General features: G+C 46.5%; 1 protein-coding gene across 1 annotated transcript in view; it reads left to right on the forward strand.

The window, feature by feature from the left end:
* The window catches only part of hltf (helicase-like transcription factor), a 92,851-nt gene extending 79,828 nt beyond the window's left edge, over positions 1-13,023 (forward strand). Inside the window, exons 22-25 of the mRNA XM_078205380.1 lie at positions 645-757; positions 5,271-5,451; positions 10,916-10,996; positions 12,222-13,023. Of these exons, the coding sequence (XP_078061506.1) occupies positions 645-757; positions 5,271-5,451; positions 10,916-10,996; positions 12,222-12,368 (522 nt within the window). The 3' untranslated portion in view covers positions 12,369-13,023. The remainder of the gene's footprint in view (positions 1-644; positions 758-5,270; positions 5,452-10,915; positions 10,997-12,221) is intronic.
* The last annotated feature ends 2,255 nt before the right edge of the window (positions 13,024-15,278 follow it).

Consider the following 15,278-nt stretch of genomic DNA (forward strand, 5'->3'; position numbering starts at 1 on the left):
CAAATAAGCTTGTTGGACTTTAACCTGGTGTTGTGAGTCTTCTTACTGCGCCCACCCCAGTCCAAAGCCGGCATCTCCATAAAATAAATAAAAGCATGGGATGCAGCGTTCAGCAGGCAGGGGTAGAGTTGGTTAATGTTACGGATGTGGCAATAGACAGCCTTGGTGATGACTTGGTTAAGTGTCAGAAGATCACACTAGCATCAAATGCGATACCAAGATTCTGAACATTGGGGTGAAGCCTCGGACTATTACCACAGAGAGGTACGGTGTCATTACCTTGGGGAATATGGTATTTGGCTTATCCGAAATCAACAGGTCTAGTCTTCCCGGTGTTTATTGGAAGGAAATTTCTGCTCCTTCAGCACTGGATGTCAGACACGCAGTCTGAGGATTCAGCAACTGAGGAGGAATTGAGAAAAGTGATGGTGAGATCGAACTGGGTGTCCCCAGCGTACATGTGAAAACTAACGTTGTGATTTTGGATCATGTTGTTGAGGGGCAGCAGGGGAGTCGAGTGGAAAATTGCAGCCAAGAGATGGGACAGTTAAAAGGAAGCGTTGCAATAATGGGCCATAATCTGCACTTTTCAGGAAGACATGTGTTGGTGCTGACCTGTCGAACTTTGCTGTATGTATCCGCAGGTAGATGCCCTGATGCATTCCTTGATTGAACTTCGAAAACAAGACCCCACCGTCAAGAGTTTAGTCGTTTCTCAGTTCACAGCCTTTCTTACCCTTATAGAAACTCCGCTCAGGTAGGTCCAGACCCAGGCGTGTTTACTATTTGCTTTCTCTCTTTTCCTTGGACGAGCAGCAGCCAGTATTGTTAAGAGTGTGAAGTTAAAAGGTCAGGCCCTGAAGAACAGACTACTGAGCTATTAATGAACAGTGGGCCGCAAGTGCTTCCGAAAGTGTGGTAAGAAATTGTGCAAAGGCAAAATAAAACCGACGGCAAGTTGGTTATGGGCGGGGAAGATCACTAGCCCATTGTAGCTCATTGCTAACTACAGAAAACACCCAAAGACTAAACGTCCTGGTGCCCAGAATAAAAGGGCACCTTTTCCGGGGAGGCGATGGCCTAATGGTATTATCGCTAGACTATTAATCCAGAAACTCAGTTAAAGAGTTTATCCTATTCGGCCACAATATCTTCATGTTGATCACTTTTGTGAACAGCTTCCTGATCTGTGGGTTCACCAAACGCACCAAAGCATCTGGAAGAATGGTAAGTTATCACTGTGCCTGTGCCTTCTAAGACATTATGTTTGCTGCCTTTGGTTCAACAGATTTTGGGCAGTATAGTTGAGTGCTCTTTCAGTCTGTCTTGGGCGGCACGGTGGCACAGTTGCTGGCACTGTTGCCTCACAGCGCTAGGGACCCGGGTTCGATTCCTGGCTAGGGATCTCCCTCCAAGACTCCCTCACTGTGCGGAGTCAGCACGTTGTCCCCGTGTTTGCGTGGGTTTCCTCCGGTTGCTCTGGTTTCTTCCCACAGTCTGAAAGATGTGCTGGTTAGGTGCATTGGCCGTGCTAAATTCTCCCTCCGTGTACCCAAACAGGCGCCGGAGTGTGGCGACTAGGGGATTTTTACAGTAACTTCATTGCAGTGTTAATGTAAGCCTTCTTGTGACACCAATAAATAAAGTTTAAAAACTTTAACCTTAAAAAAAACTTTAACTTTAAACTTTAAAAAACTAGACATGAGGTTTTACTGCTCTAAATCTATAGATTAAATGTGTGTATGCCTTCACAGCTGCTTTAGAATGAGAACATTGCCTCCAAAGGCACTGAGACTTAACCTGCCGCTATGCCTGGCCAAACTAATCCTGAACGACAGTGTTGGACATTCCGACAGGCTACTCTTTTGTATGCCCAGAGCTAAGGGTTACATAGTGGCACAGTAGTTAGCACTGCCGTCTAACAGCAGTGAGCACCTGGGTTTGATTCCAGCCTTGGGTGACTAGAACAAAGAACAGTACAGCACAGGAAACAGGCCCTTCGGTCCTCCAAGCCTGTGCCGCTCCTTGGTCCAACTAGACCAATCGTTTGTATCCCTCCATTCCCAGGCTGCTCATGTGACTATCCAGGTAAGTCTTAAACGATGTCAGCATGCCTGCCTCCACCACCCTACTTGGCAGCGCATTCCAGGCCCCCACCACCCTCTGTGTAAAAAACATCCCTCTGATATCTGATATACTTCGCCCCTCTCACCGTGAGCCCGTGACCCCTCGTGATCGTCACCTCCGACCTGGGAAAAAGCTTCCCACTGTTCACCCTATCTATCCCCTTCATAATCTTGTACACCTCTATTAGATCTCCCCTCATTCTCCGTCTTTCCAGGGAGAACAACCCCAGTTTACCCAATCTCTCCTCCTAGCTAAGACCCTCCATACCAGGCAACATCCTGGTAAACCTTCTCTGCACTCTCTCTAACGCCTCCACGTCCTTCTGGTAGTGCGGCGACCAGAACTGGACGCAGTACTCCAAATGTGGCCTAACCAGCGTTCTATACAGCTGCATCATCAGACTCCAGCTTTTATACTCTATACCCCGTCCTATAAAGGCAAGCATACCATATGCCTTCTTCACCACCTTCTCCACCTGTGTTGCTACCTTCAAGGATTTGTGGACTTGCACACCTAGGTCCCTCTGTGTTTCTATACTCCTGATGACTCTGCCATTTATTGTATAACTCCTCCCTACATTATTTCTTCCAAAATGCATCACTTCGCATTTATCCGGACTATATGGAGTTTGCACATTCTCCCCGTGTCTGCATGGGTTTCCTCCGGGTGCTCCGGTTTCCTCCCACAGTCCAATGATGTGCAGGTTGGGTAGATAGATTGGCCATGCTAATTGCCACTTAGTGTCCAAAGATGTGTAGGTTAGAGGGATTACCCATGGTAAAAGCAAGGGGTTACGATTTGGGGTGGGCCTGGGTAAAATACTCTTTCGGAGTGACAGTGCAGACTCGATGGGCCAAATGGCCTCCTTTTGCACTGTAGGGATTCCGTGGTTCTAAGCTAACATTTGCAATCTGTCAGAGTAGTATCAGACTTTAAGAATCCTTGCAGTGGAATTGGTTCTACAACATAGAAACTAGAAGCAGGAGTAGGCCCTCTGAGCCTGCCCAGCCATTCATTTTGATCATGGCTGATCATCAAATTCAATCTCCTGTTTCCCCCTTCCCCCCCCCCCCCCCCCATGTCCCTTGATCCCTTTAGCCCCAAGAGCTATATCTAATTTGTTCTTGAAATCAGTCAACGTTTTGGCCCCAATCTCAACATAATACAAGAATGTCTGGATTGTAACCACTCAGTAACTGTGCTGGACTTTATTGTGGTGAATCTGACCCGTTCATCCCATATGACAGTTTCAGCAGGAATCAGAACTGCAGAGTGGGAGATTCATTTGTGGACAGTTTCCCCTTAGCTAGCGAATGTGATGTTAGTCTCCCAATCTTGCCCATGTGCAGTTAGCACAACGTTTATGATTATCACTTGGTTCGTGCTTCATTCTCAACGCCATGGGGAGAAAGTTTAATCGTGGAACATTGCTTGGAACACATTAGAATCATAGAATCCCACAGAATCCCTACAGTGCAGAATGAGGCCATTCGGCCCATCAGGTCTGCACTGACCACAATCCAGGCCCTATCCCCATAACCCCATACATTTACCCTAACTAGTCCCCCTGAAACTAAGGGTCAATTTAGCATGGCCAGTGCATCTAACCCGCACATCTTTGGACTGTGGGAGGAAACCGGAGCACCCGGAGGAAACCCATGCAGACATGGGGAGAATGTGCAAACTCCACACAGACAGTGACCCAAGGCCGTGAATCGAACCCTGGTCCCTGGCACTGTGCCACTATTGTTCGGCTATAAGGGCAAGGTAACAGCTGGGCCCATTGCAGTCAAACTCAGAAATGCTATCATCGGGGTACTGGTGACAGTTTGGGTATTGAGTAAGAATTTTTGAGTAAGAACTCTCTTGTTGAGAGTTGGGTAAATTTTACATTGCTGTTAATAGGAGATGATCATATAGAATCCCTACAGTGCAAAAGGAGGCCATTCGGCCCATCGAGTCTGCACTGACCACAATCCCACCTAGGCCCTATCTCCACAACTCCACACATTAAGAAAGCAAATGTAATGTTGTCATTTATCTCAAGAGGCTTGGAATACAAAAGCAGGGATGTACTTCTGAGGCTTTATAAAGCACTGGTTAGGCCCCATTTGGAGTACTGTGAGCAATTTTGGGCCCCACACCTCAGGAAGGACATACTGGCACTGGAGCGGGTCCAGCGGAGATTCACACGGATGATCCCAGGAATGGTAGGCCTGACATACGATGAACGTCTGAGGATCGTGGGATTATATTCATTGGAGTTTAGGAGGTTGAGGGGAGATCTAATAGAAACTTACAAGATAATGAACGGCTTAGATAGGATGGACGTAGGGAAGTTGTTTCCATTAGCAGGGGAGACTAGGACGCGGGGGCACAGCCTTAGAATAAAAGGGAGTCACTTTAGAACAGAGATGAGGAGAAATTTCTTCAGCCAGAGAGTGGTAGGTCTGTGGAATTCATTGCCACAGAAGGCTGTGGAGGCCGAGACGTTGAGCGTCTTCAAGACAGAAATTGATAAATTCTTGATTTCTCGAGGAATTAAGGGCTATGGGGAGAGAGCGGGTAAATGGAGTTGAAATCAACCATGATTGAATGGTGGAGTGGACTCGATGGGCCGAATGGCCTTACTTCCGCTCCTATGTCTTATGGTCTTATCCTAGCTAGTCCCCCTGAAACTAAGGGTCAATTTAGCCTGGCCAATCAACCGAACCCACACATCTTTGGACTGTGGGAAGAAACCGGAGCACCCCGAGGAAACCCTCGCAGACACTGGGAGAATGTGCAAACTGCACACAGACAGTGACCCGAGACCGGAATCGAACCCGGGTTCTTGGCACTGTGAGGCAGCAGTGCTAACCACTGTGCCATCCCCACAAAGCACAAAGAGGACATAAATAGTTCTAATTTCTTTATTTTTTATATCTAGTAGAATTGTTGAGTTATTTTGTTTGCAAATGGAATTGTATTTAATGTGTTACATCGACAGCTTATTCTCAGATTTGAGCCCCGGCCAGAGGTAGCGCACACTTCAAAAACTGGGAATCCATAAATGAAGTGGGGAATAAAGTCCTTTGTCTTCTTGATCCATGGCACAGTTGAGAGGAATTGGCTGACGTGTGCGTTTTGTTCCCCTTTTGTAGACAAGAAGGTTTTGCGTTTACCCGCCTGGACGGCTCAATGCCCCAGAAAAGGCGGATCAATGCCATTGAGTCCTTCCAGAGCAGTGAGCCAGGCTCGCCCACCATCATGCTGCTCTCGCTGAAAGCTGGCGGGGTTGGTTTGAATCTGACCGCAGCCTCTCGTGTGTTCCTCATGGACCCTGTGAGTAATGATGCAGTCACTTTTAGACATGTTTGAAATCAAGAATGTGTGTGGTTTTGATGAGCCTGAGCGTAATGCGTATTTTGTTCTGCTTTTATAAGTAAATAAAATCAGTATTGTGTGATGTTCCGCATCCATCTGTCTCGCCTTGAACCCGGAACTCAAATTTTTCAACCAACTGAAGCCATATATAGTGCAGTATGTCACTAATGAATGAATCTGATTGGTGGAAATAAGGGTTGATATCTTTTCTCAAGGTAGCTTTGGTTGGTGTGTAACTCTCCCTACCTCTGTGCTTGGATAGTGGGTAGTGTCCCCTACCTCTGAGCTTGGTTGGTGTGTAACTCTCCCTACCTCCTGAGCTTGGATGGTGGGTAGTGTCCCCTACCTCTGAGCTTGGTTGGTGTGTACCTCTCCCTACCTCCTGAGCTTGGATGGTGGGTAACGTCCCCTACCTCTGTTCTTGGATGATGGGTAGTGCCCTCTGCCTCTGAGCCAGAAACTCTGGGTTCAAGTTGCACTTCAAGACTTGATGGCCATGGAAGGTGCGCTCGCAAAGCAACCAAACAGTTTGCTGATCAACCTGCAAATCCTCCTAATATTCCTGATGACAGGCGGCAAAGAGCCAGAGTGTTCCCTGAGCAACCAGACTGCAGAAGGCAACTGCAAAGCACTGCAGGATTTTCCAAGGGTAATCACAGGCCGATCAGTAGAAGTCCATGGTCGACAGCTTCCTCTTATTGCCGAGAATCTGAAGACGGAGGTGAAGCTTTGGATGAAGAAAGCTCTTCGGCCCATTTACACCCCCTGCTTCCAGAATACCAACATTGCCACCTTTCCATCACTGTATATAGCTGCCAAGTCAAGACTGATGGCTATACTGTGGTTGAGATTGGAATTGCTGACTTGTGTTCCGAGGTGGATGATTATTTTCTTTTGGCCTCTCTGAACATTATCTCAAAGTCAGACACTAGCTGTTCTTAATCTACTAAAATGACCAGAAGGAAAATGGAACCAATTGGTGCCTGATTTTGTAATAAGGGCCCTGCCACACAAGGTTTCTGCACCTCGGTGCCAAAGGGGAAAATCAGTCCCTGCCATGTGTCCGTCTGCAGGTGAGAATTCCTTATGGTCCTCAACAAGCTTAATGCCATCAAATGGGCAGCACGGTGGCACAGTGGTTAGCACTGCTGCCTCACAGTGCCAAGGACCCGGGTTCAATTCCAGCCTCGGGTCACTGTCTGTGTGGAGTCTCTAAGTTCTCCCCGTGTCTGCGTGGGTTTCCTCCGGGTGCTCCGGTTTCCTCCCACAGTCCAAAGATGTGCGGGTTAGGTTGACTGGCCATGTTAAATTGTCCCTTAGCGTCAGGAGATTAGAAGGGTAAATGCATGGGGTTAAGGGGATAGGGCTTGGGTAGGATTGTGGTCGGTGCAGACTCGATGGGCCAAATGGCCTCCTTCTGCATTGTAGGGATTCTATAATTCTAAGATGTTAGGTGGATTAACCATGGGAAATGTGGGGGGATACAGGGATAGGGCTGGGGGTGTGCCTGGGTGGGATGCTCTTTGGAAGTCGGTGCAGACTTGATGGGCTGAATGGCCTCCTCTGCACTGTAGGGCTTCTATGATATCACAGGATATAGAAGCATGTGGAAACGTGGACTTTTGTAATAGATATAAAGCTTTTGTGTGTAATTAATCTTCTAGATCTCTCAAAAATGGTGAGATCACAGATCATAAGATTGCTGTGTCTAAAATGTAAGAAGTAGTTACCTTTACCGTGGTTCAATCCCAGACCAGATCAGAGTAACCTGACATGGGACAATGGAGCAATTGGAAAATAAAGATATGTCCATATCAACCCAACAGCCTGGTCCCAAATTTCAAAAATGTCAATGTATTTGATTTTATTTCTAGTTTCTCTTGCATGCTGTTTCCATCCAAATAAGTCCTCTTGACTGCCACGGCACGGTAACACAGTGGTTAGCACTGCTGCCTCACAGCACCAAGGACCAGGGTTTGATTCCCGGCTTGGGTCACTGTCTGTGTGGAGTTTGCACATTCTCCCCGTGTTTGCGTGGGTTTCCTCCGGATGCTCCGGTTTCCTCCCACATTCTGAAAGACATGCTGGTTAGGTGCATTGACCCGAACAGGCGCCGGAGTGTGGCGACGAGGGGAATTTCACAGTAACTTCATTGCAGTGTTAATGTAAGCCTTACTTGTGACTAATAAATAAATAATAAAATTTATCACCTCGCCGCCACTGCCTGCTTGGGCAGTACATTCCGTGCACTCAGCAATACCTGTTGAGGTAATGGAGGCAACAGACTGGGAAGACTGAGGCTGGAGATATTCCAGCGATTCGCTTGCCTGTCAGTCTCAGCAATTTTCTTTTGGGCTTGCAATCAGACAAAGAGCTCTGGAATATGGGGTCAAAGAAACAATTTGCAAAGAAGGTTCATTGAGAGGGAAAAGAAAACATCGAGAACTTCCGGGAATGAAGAAAGAAGCAGAGAAATTATTGTCACCGTGGAAGAAGAGGGGAAAGAAAGGACTATTCGGTCCAGTTGAGCCTGTCTTGGGCAGAGTGCAAGTTACATACATGATCTCACCACTGCAGTCACGCAGTCTCCTCCAGAGTATTTTTGGAAGAAGATAAATCTGACAAATTCCTTGCAGAGGGCGATCAAGAAAACTCCGAGAGATCGCAGTGACTTGTGACACATTCCTCTGTGTGAAGTTATTTTGACAAGTGGCAAGGGCTTGTCTAAGCTCATTTGTAAATCCTTGCAGCGACCCTACATGCCATTCCAGCAACATATTCCAGAGGCCTTTGACTGCCTGTGAAAAGGAGCGTCTCTGAGCCAGTTCCAAAATTTACACTTGTGTCCCCAGTCGATATCCCATCCACCCGGACTGAGTCCAATCCCTTCACTGTTTTAACGATTCATAGGCCAGAATTATACCGCCCCACCCATCACGGGAATCGGAGCGGGCGAGGAGCAGCCAATGGAAAGGTCCGTTGACCTCGGGCGGGATTTTACGATTTCAGGACAAATGAGGCCGTAAAGTCCCGCCCATAATGTCTACACTTCTTCCAAAAGAACCCCTAATGAGCTACCAGGCCTTCATCTGAACCTTTCTTCTTCCCATTCTTGCATTGTACAGAGATCTCAGTTTTTTTATGTCACTTAATGTCCTAACTTCCACACGTGTTGTTGCCAACTATAAAAACATGCATTTAAATTTTATTTATCAGTGTCACAAGTCGGCTTACATTAACACTGCAATGAAGTTACTGTGAAAATCCCCGAGTCGTCACACTCCGGTGCATTGAGGGAGAAATTAGCATGGCCAAAGCAACTAACCTGCATGTCTTTCGGACCGCAGGGGGGAAACCAGAGCACCTGGAGGAAACCCACACGGACACGGGAAGAATGTACAAACCCCACACAGACAGTGACCCAAGCCGGGAATCGAACCCGGGTCCCCGATGCTGTGAGGCGGCAGTGCTAACCACTGTGCCACCCAGATTCTTCAGGTTTCATTCATCGAGATCACCATGAAAAGGTGATGCTTGATGCTGTTCATCTTTATAGAACAGAGATTTGAGATATGCTAACCAATAATCAAAATCACCTAACTTTATTTTGAAAGGTATGCATAACCAATGCAGGCCACATCTCTTTCACTCCTCCCCCAGTTAACAAAGTGATATTGGGGGTCAGTAACACAGGCAGGAAATTCTCTTCAGACAGCCTGTGAATAAGATTTGTCAAGTAAAATAATCCTGACTAAACACAGCAACAACATCGTCACCAGTGCTTGGAGTAAATGGTGTGAGGGGAAAATATTTATGACATTTCCACCTGTCCAGTTTTGCACATTTGTGCAGTGTAAATTGGATGGCAAAGGCCTCACTTCTGAATCTTTTCATTACACTAATGTGCAAATAATTAAATCACACTATTTTGTGGAAAAGATTCTTGTATAACAATATGAATTTAACCCTGAAAAGTATGAGGTGATACACTTTGGAAGGAGTAATTTGACAAGGAAATATTCAATGAATAGCATTTTGATTTGATTTGATTTATTATTGTCACATGTAGTAACATACAGTGAAAAGTATTGTTTCTTGCACACTATACAGACAAAGCATACCGTTCATAGAGAAGGAAAGGAGAGAGTGCAGAATGTAGTGTTACAGTCATAGCTAGGGTGTAGAGAAAGATCAACTTAATGCAAGGTAAGTCCATTCAAAAGTCTGACGGCAGCAGGGAAGAAGCTGTTCTTGAGTCAGCTGGTACGTGATCTCAGACTTTTGTATATTTTTCCCGAAGGAAGAAGGTGGAAGAGAGAATGTCCGGGGTGCGTGGGGTCCTTAATTATGCTGGCTGCTTTGCCGAGGCAGCGGGAAGTGTAGACAGAGTCAGTGGATGGGAGACTGGTTTGCGTGATGGATTGGGCTACATTCATGACCTTTTGTAGTTCCTTGCAGTGTTGGGCAGAGCAGGAGCCATACGAAGCAGTGATACAACCAGAAAGAATGCTTTCTATGGTGCATCTGTAAAAGCTGATGAGCATGAAACTAGAAGTTCTGTGGAACAAAGGAACCTTGGCGTGTTTGGCTATAGATCTCTAAAGACAGCAGGGCATGTTGGTGGGGTGCTGGAAAAAGCATATCGGATGTTTACCTTTATCAATTGAGGCACAGATTACAAAAACAGGGAGGTCATGTTGGAGTTGTATAGAAATTTGGTTAGGCCATAGCGAGTGTGCAGTTCTGGTCGCCACATTATAGGAAGGACGTGATTGCACTGGAGGGGGTTCAGAGAAGATTCACCAGGATAGAACATTTAAGTTATGAAGAGAGGTTGGATAAGCTTGGATTATTTTCGTTGGAGCAGAGAAGACCTAATCAAAGTGTACAAGATTATGAAGGGCATGGACAGAGTGGGTAAGGAGCAGCTGTTCCCCTTAGTTGAAGAGTCAGTCATGACGGGACATAGGTTCAAAGTGAGGGGCAGGAGGTTTAGGGGGGATGTGAGGAAAAACATTTTTACCCAGAGGGTGGTGATGGTCTGGAATGCGCTGCCTGGGAGGGTGGTGGAGGTGGGTTGCCTCACATCCTTTGAATAGTATCTGGATGAGCACTTGGCACATCATAACACTCAGGACTATGGGCCAAGTGCTGGCAGATGGGATTAGGTGGGAGTTCATGCGTTTCTTGCGTGTTGGTGCGGACTTGATGGCCGAAGGATCTCTTCTGCACTGTATGATTCTATGAATTTAGGCTGTTATCAGGGGTGAGGGGACAAAGCCTGTGTTGCGTGGCTCTGGTTTGTCTCCAGTGGCATGGGCCTGTGATGCAGAGCTGTGACTCGACTGTTAAGTTCTGTGGCACGGGTTTATAATAATGGTGCCACTCCAGTTGTAGCTGTCATTTCTCTTTTGTGTTGCAGGCCTGGAACCCTGCTGCTGAGGACCAGTGTTTTGACAGATGTCACAGGCTGGGTCAGAACAGGGATGTTGTTATCACCAAGGTAAGTCATTAGCAGCCTTCAGAAAGCTGATGGGAAAAGATCTGTTTACAAAATCTGCCTATTTTATCCACGTGGTGTCGAACTGCACTCTACCAAACCAGTCACTGAGATCTGCATTAACTTCACACACACACTGTTATAGATCCTTAACTGATATCATCAATTATGCGCCATCTTTAATACACCATCTGTAATATCCTGAAGTTGTGAAAGAAGTTGTATTAACTCAAACAAAAACACAAAATGGTAGCAGAACTCAGCAGCATCTCTGGAGAGAGAAAATAGAGTTAACTTTTCGAGTGCATATGACTTCTTCAGAGCTGGAATTTACAAAATTAATTCCAGCTCTTCTGTGCGTTCAGTCTGGCTTCTTTCAGTTTTTTCCCAGCTATTTGTTTTTGTGAGAAGCAGTTGGTCAGATGGCTCAGCACCCCAAAGGGAAGAAGCTGCTCTTGAGTCAGTTGGTACGTGACCTCAGAGTTTTGTATCTTTTCCCCAATGTTAGAAGGTGGAAGAGAGAATGTCCGGGGTGCGTGGGGCCCTTGATTATGCTGGCTGCTTTTCCAAGGCAGCAGGAAGTGTAGACAGTGTCAATGGATGGGAGGCTGGTTTGCGTGATGGACTGGGCTACGTTCACAACCCTTTGTAGTTTCTTGCGGTCTTGGACAGCGCAGGAGCCATACCAAGGTTTCTGGTTGGGAAACACACTGGGCGGCACGGTGGCACAGTGGTTAGCGCTGCTGCCTCACAGCACCAGGGACCCGGGTTTGATTCCCGGCTTGGGTCACTGTCTGTGTGGGGTTTGCACATTCTCCCCGTGTCTGCGCGGGTTTCCTCCGGGTGCTCCGGTTTCCTCCCACAGTCCGAAAGACGTGCTGGTTAGGTGCATTGGCCATGCTAAATTCTCCCTCGGTGTACCCGAACAGGCGCCGGAGTGTGGCAACTAGGGGATTTTCACAGTAGCTTCATTGCAGTGTTAATGTGAGCCTCCTTGTGACACTAATAAATAAGGTCCTGAATTGAAGCATTTTTCTGGGGCTGACAGGGCAAGAGAACGGAGAGTGCAGATTCTTCATTTGATTACCTTGTTTGACAACAAGTTAAAGGACATTCCTGAAGCTTGGGAGATTAAATTCTGTTGAGACTAATGCTGCCCACTTTTGAGATTTACAGTAGTTCTATCAGCGTCCAATAAACCTGTGGGTTTTTGTGTGTCCGTTTGCAGTTCATTGTGAAGAACTCGGTGGAGGAAAACATGATCAAGATTCAGAATAAGAAACGAGAGCTTGCGGCCGGGGCCTTCGGAAGCAAAAGGCAGCGAGAGATAAAACAAAGCCGCATTGAAGAGATCAAGATCCTGATCGACGTGTAACGCTGCTTTTTGCTGTTGAATCGATTTGGTTTTGCTTTTATCCCCTTTTTTTTCACCCTCCCCCAAAATCTGAGCTATTGAAATTTAAAACTTTTAGACTTATGCAAGTTCTCCAACGGGGCTGCAAAAGAAATGTAATTTGTAAACGGAATACAGATTTGTAAGAGATGGTAGCTTTAGCGCAAAATGTTGAATTCCGTGAGTCGGAATCTCGGGAACGAGTCGCCTGTGTATTATAGCGTCGGGAATGCTGCAGTCAGAAGCCCCGTCCCTCGGATGAGATGTCGAAGCATAGCTCAGTGTGCCTGTCGCCAGCGGTCAGGCGGACATTAAAGATCCCTTGGAAATACTCAAAGAGAATTGGAGCATTCTGCCAGTATTCTGACTGATGTTTCTCCCTCAACCAACATCAACAAAATCAGATTTGCTGGTTGTTCATCTCATTGTTATTTGTGGGGTGTTTCTTTGTGACTGCCGTGTTTGCCTCAATAGCCATTACTGTATTCCAGAATTCACTATGTGAAGGGGATTGAGATATTTTTCAGATGTGACCAGATCCTTTGTAAAGGCAAGTTTTTTTTAAAATCACCCCTGTTCAGTTATATAACGTGATTCAGCTAAAGGACTTTTTAAATCTTAAACTTGATTATATTCATCCAGTTTCATTATTCTTCTTAAAAGAGAAAAAAAAAGTAGAAAGTCATCGGGTCTCTAGAAGTCATCGTGAAGAAGATCAAGTCTTATGTTCCTTCTGAGGACACCATCCACTATGGTACCATCGCCATGCTAAATGGTGTAGATTAAGGACAAATCCAGCACATTGAAACAGGCATTTGGCAGCAGCAGATTGTATTCCACCACAATCTGTGTGACGACATGGTTCTGCACATCTCTCGCTCACTCCATTGCCACTGTAAGAAGTCTCACAGCACTAGCTTAAAGTCCAACAGGTTTATTGGACTCACTTGATGAAGGAGCAGTGCTCTGAAAGCTCGTGATTCCAAATATACCTGTTGGACTTTAACCTGCTGTTGTGAGACTTCTTACCGTGCTTACCCCAGTCCAACGCCGGCATCTCCACTTAATTGCCATTAAGTTACGTGACCAACCCTTTGGGCGTGCAAGGGTTAAGCTATTAAGTGTTGAGGTGCTGAGGTATTTGCAACCATCCTTATTAGGCGTGCCAAATAACTGCTCCTTCCCCTAAGGGGCCCCACCATCACAGATGTCAGTCTTCAGCCCATTCCATTCGCTCCCCACCCTATCAAGACACAGCTCAGTGCACCAGATGCAGCAAAGGCTCCAGATAAATGCCAGTTTTCATGCTGAAGATCTGAGCTCCCAGCAGTACAGAGGCACCACTGGCATCAACTTGAAAAGGTGGTACGTTGCCAACATGGGCCCCATTCATAAAAAGCAGGGCAACCCAGAAGTTCAAATAGACCAATCGCAGACAGGCCACAAGCTGGCTACTCCGCAATGAGTGCCTCGCTTCCTGATTTCACTTCCCGCCATCCCCATTAAAGTGCCGCCCGCAGTATAACTGCATAATCTCCACGTCCTGGGCTGATGCTGCTGCAATATCACTCCGACTCCAGACCCATCCAGCACAAAGCAATCCATTGTTTGACACATACCAGTTTAAAAATACACCATCTTTGATTTGATTTATTAGTGTCATGTGTATTGGGGTACAGTGAAAAGTATTGTTTCTTTGCACTATAGAGTGCCAAGTATATGTTGTGGAGTACATAGGAGAGGAGAAAAGCAGAGGGTGCAGAATGTAATGTTACAGTCATAGCTAGAGCGTAGAGAAAGATCAACTTAAGTTAAAGTTTATTTATTAGTCACAAGTCAAACCTACACCTTTCACCCATTGGAAGAGCAAGATAGCAAATTAAGTTACTGTGAAATTCCCCCAGTCGCCACAGTCCGGAGCCCGTTCGGGTCAATGCACCTAACCAGCACGTCTTTCAGACTGGGAGGAAACCGGAGCACCTGGAGGAAACCCACGCAGACACGGGGAGAACGTGCAAATTCCACACTGACAGTGCCCAAGCCAGGAATCAAACCCAGGTCCCTGGTGCTGTGAAGCAGCAGTGCTAACCACAGTGCCACCGTGCCACAGTAAGGCAGGTCCATTCAGAAGTCTGGTGCCAGCAGGGAAGAAGCTTTTCTTGAGTCGGTTGGTATGTGACCTCAGACTTTTATATGTTTTTCCCAATGGAAGAAGGTGGAAGAGAGTATGCCGAGGTGCGTGGGATCCTTGATTATGCTGGCTGCTTTTCTGAAGCAGCGAGAAGTGTAGACGGAGTCCATGGATGTCTACAATGGATGTCGACAGAGTCACTATAGGCTTAAAGTGACTGCACTCTGTAAAGGACGCGCTCTGTAAAGGACATACCAAAGGAAATCACCAAGGCTTCTGCTGTGGCATCTCTCAAACTTACACCCTTCATCCCTTGGAAGGGCAAGAGTAGCAAAAGCCGTTCGTCTCCAAATTCTGCTCCAAGTGACACAAGCGTTCTTTTATTGTCGCTAAGTCTAAATCCTTCAACTCTGCTCAATACCATTCTGCAGATACTTCATCACATGGATCGCAGAGTTTCAGAAACCCAGCTCCCCCCCCCCCCCCCCCCCCCCCAGCTCTGAGGTAAGACTAGACTATAAATGTTGACCTTGTCTCAGCAATGCAGGTATCCCAAGAATGTAACAATTCGCTTCTTAACATTTTCAATGAGTTTACTACGAGAATAGTACAAATAACAGAATGATGAACGAAGCGGGCACTGGATCAGTAACATCCCTGGCTGGAGCCTGGTTATTGGACTCAGTAACGGGAATGAAGACTGCCATTGTGACCACTAGATTTAGGTCCAGACTGATGTGCTAAGTGCATACTGTGACACG

This window comes from Mustelus asterias, chromosome 3 (genome assembly GCF_964213995.1).
Source record: "Mustelus asterias chromosome 3, sMusAst1.hap1.1, whole genome shotgun sequence".
Taxonomy (NCBI): Eukaryota; Metazoa; Chordata; class Chondrichthyes; order Carcharhiniformes; family Triakidae; genus Mustelus; species Mustelus asterias.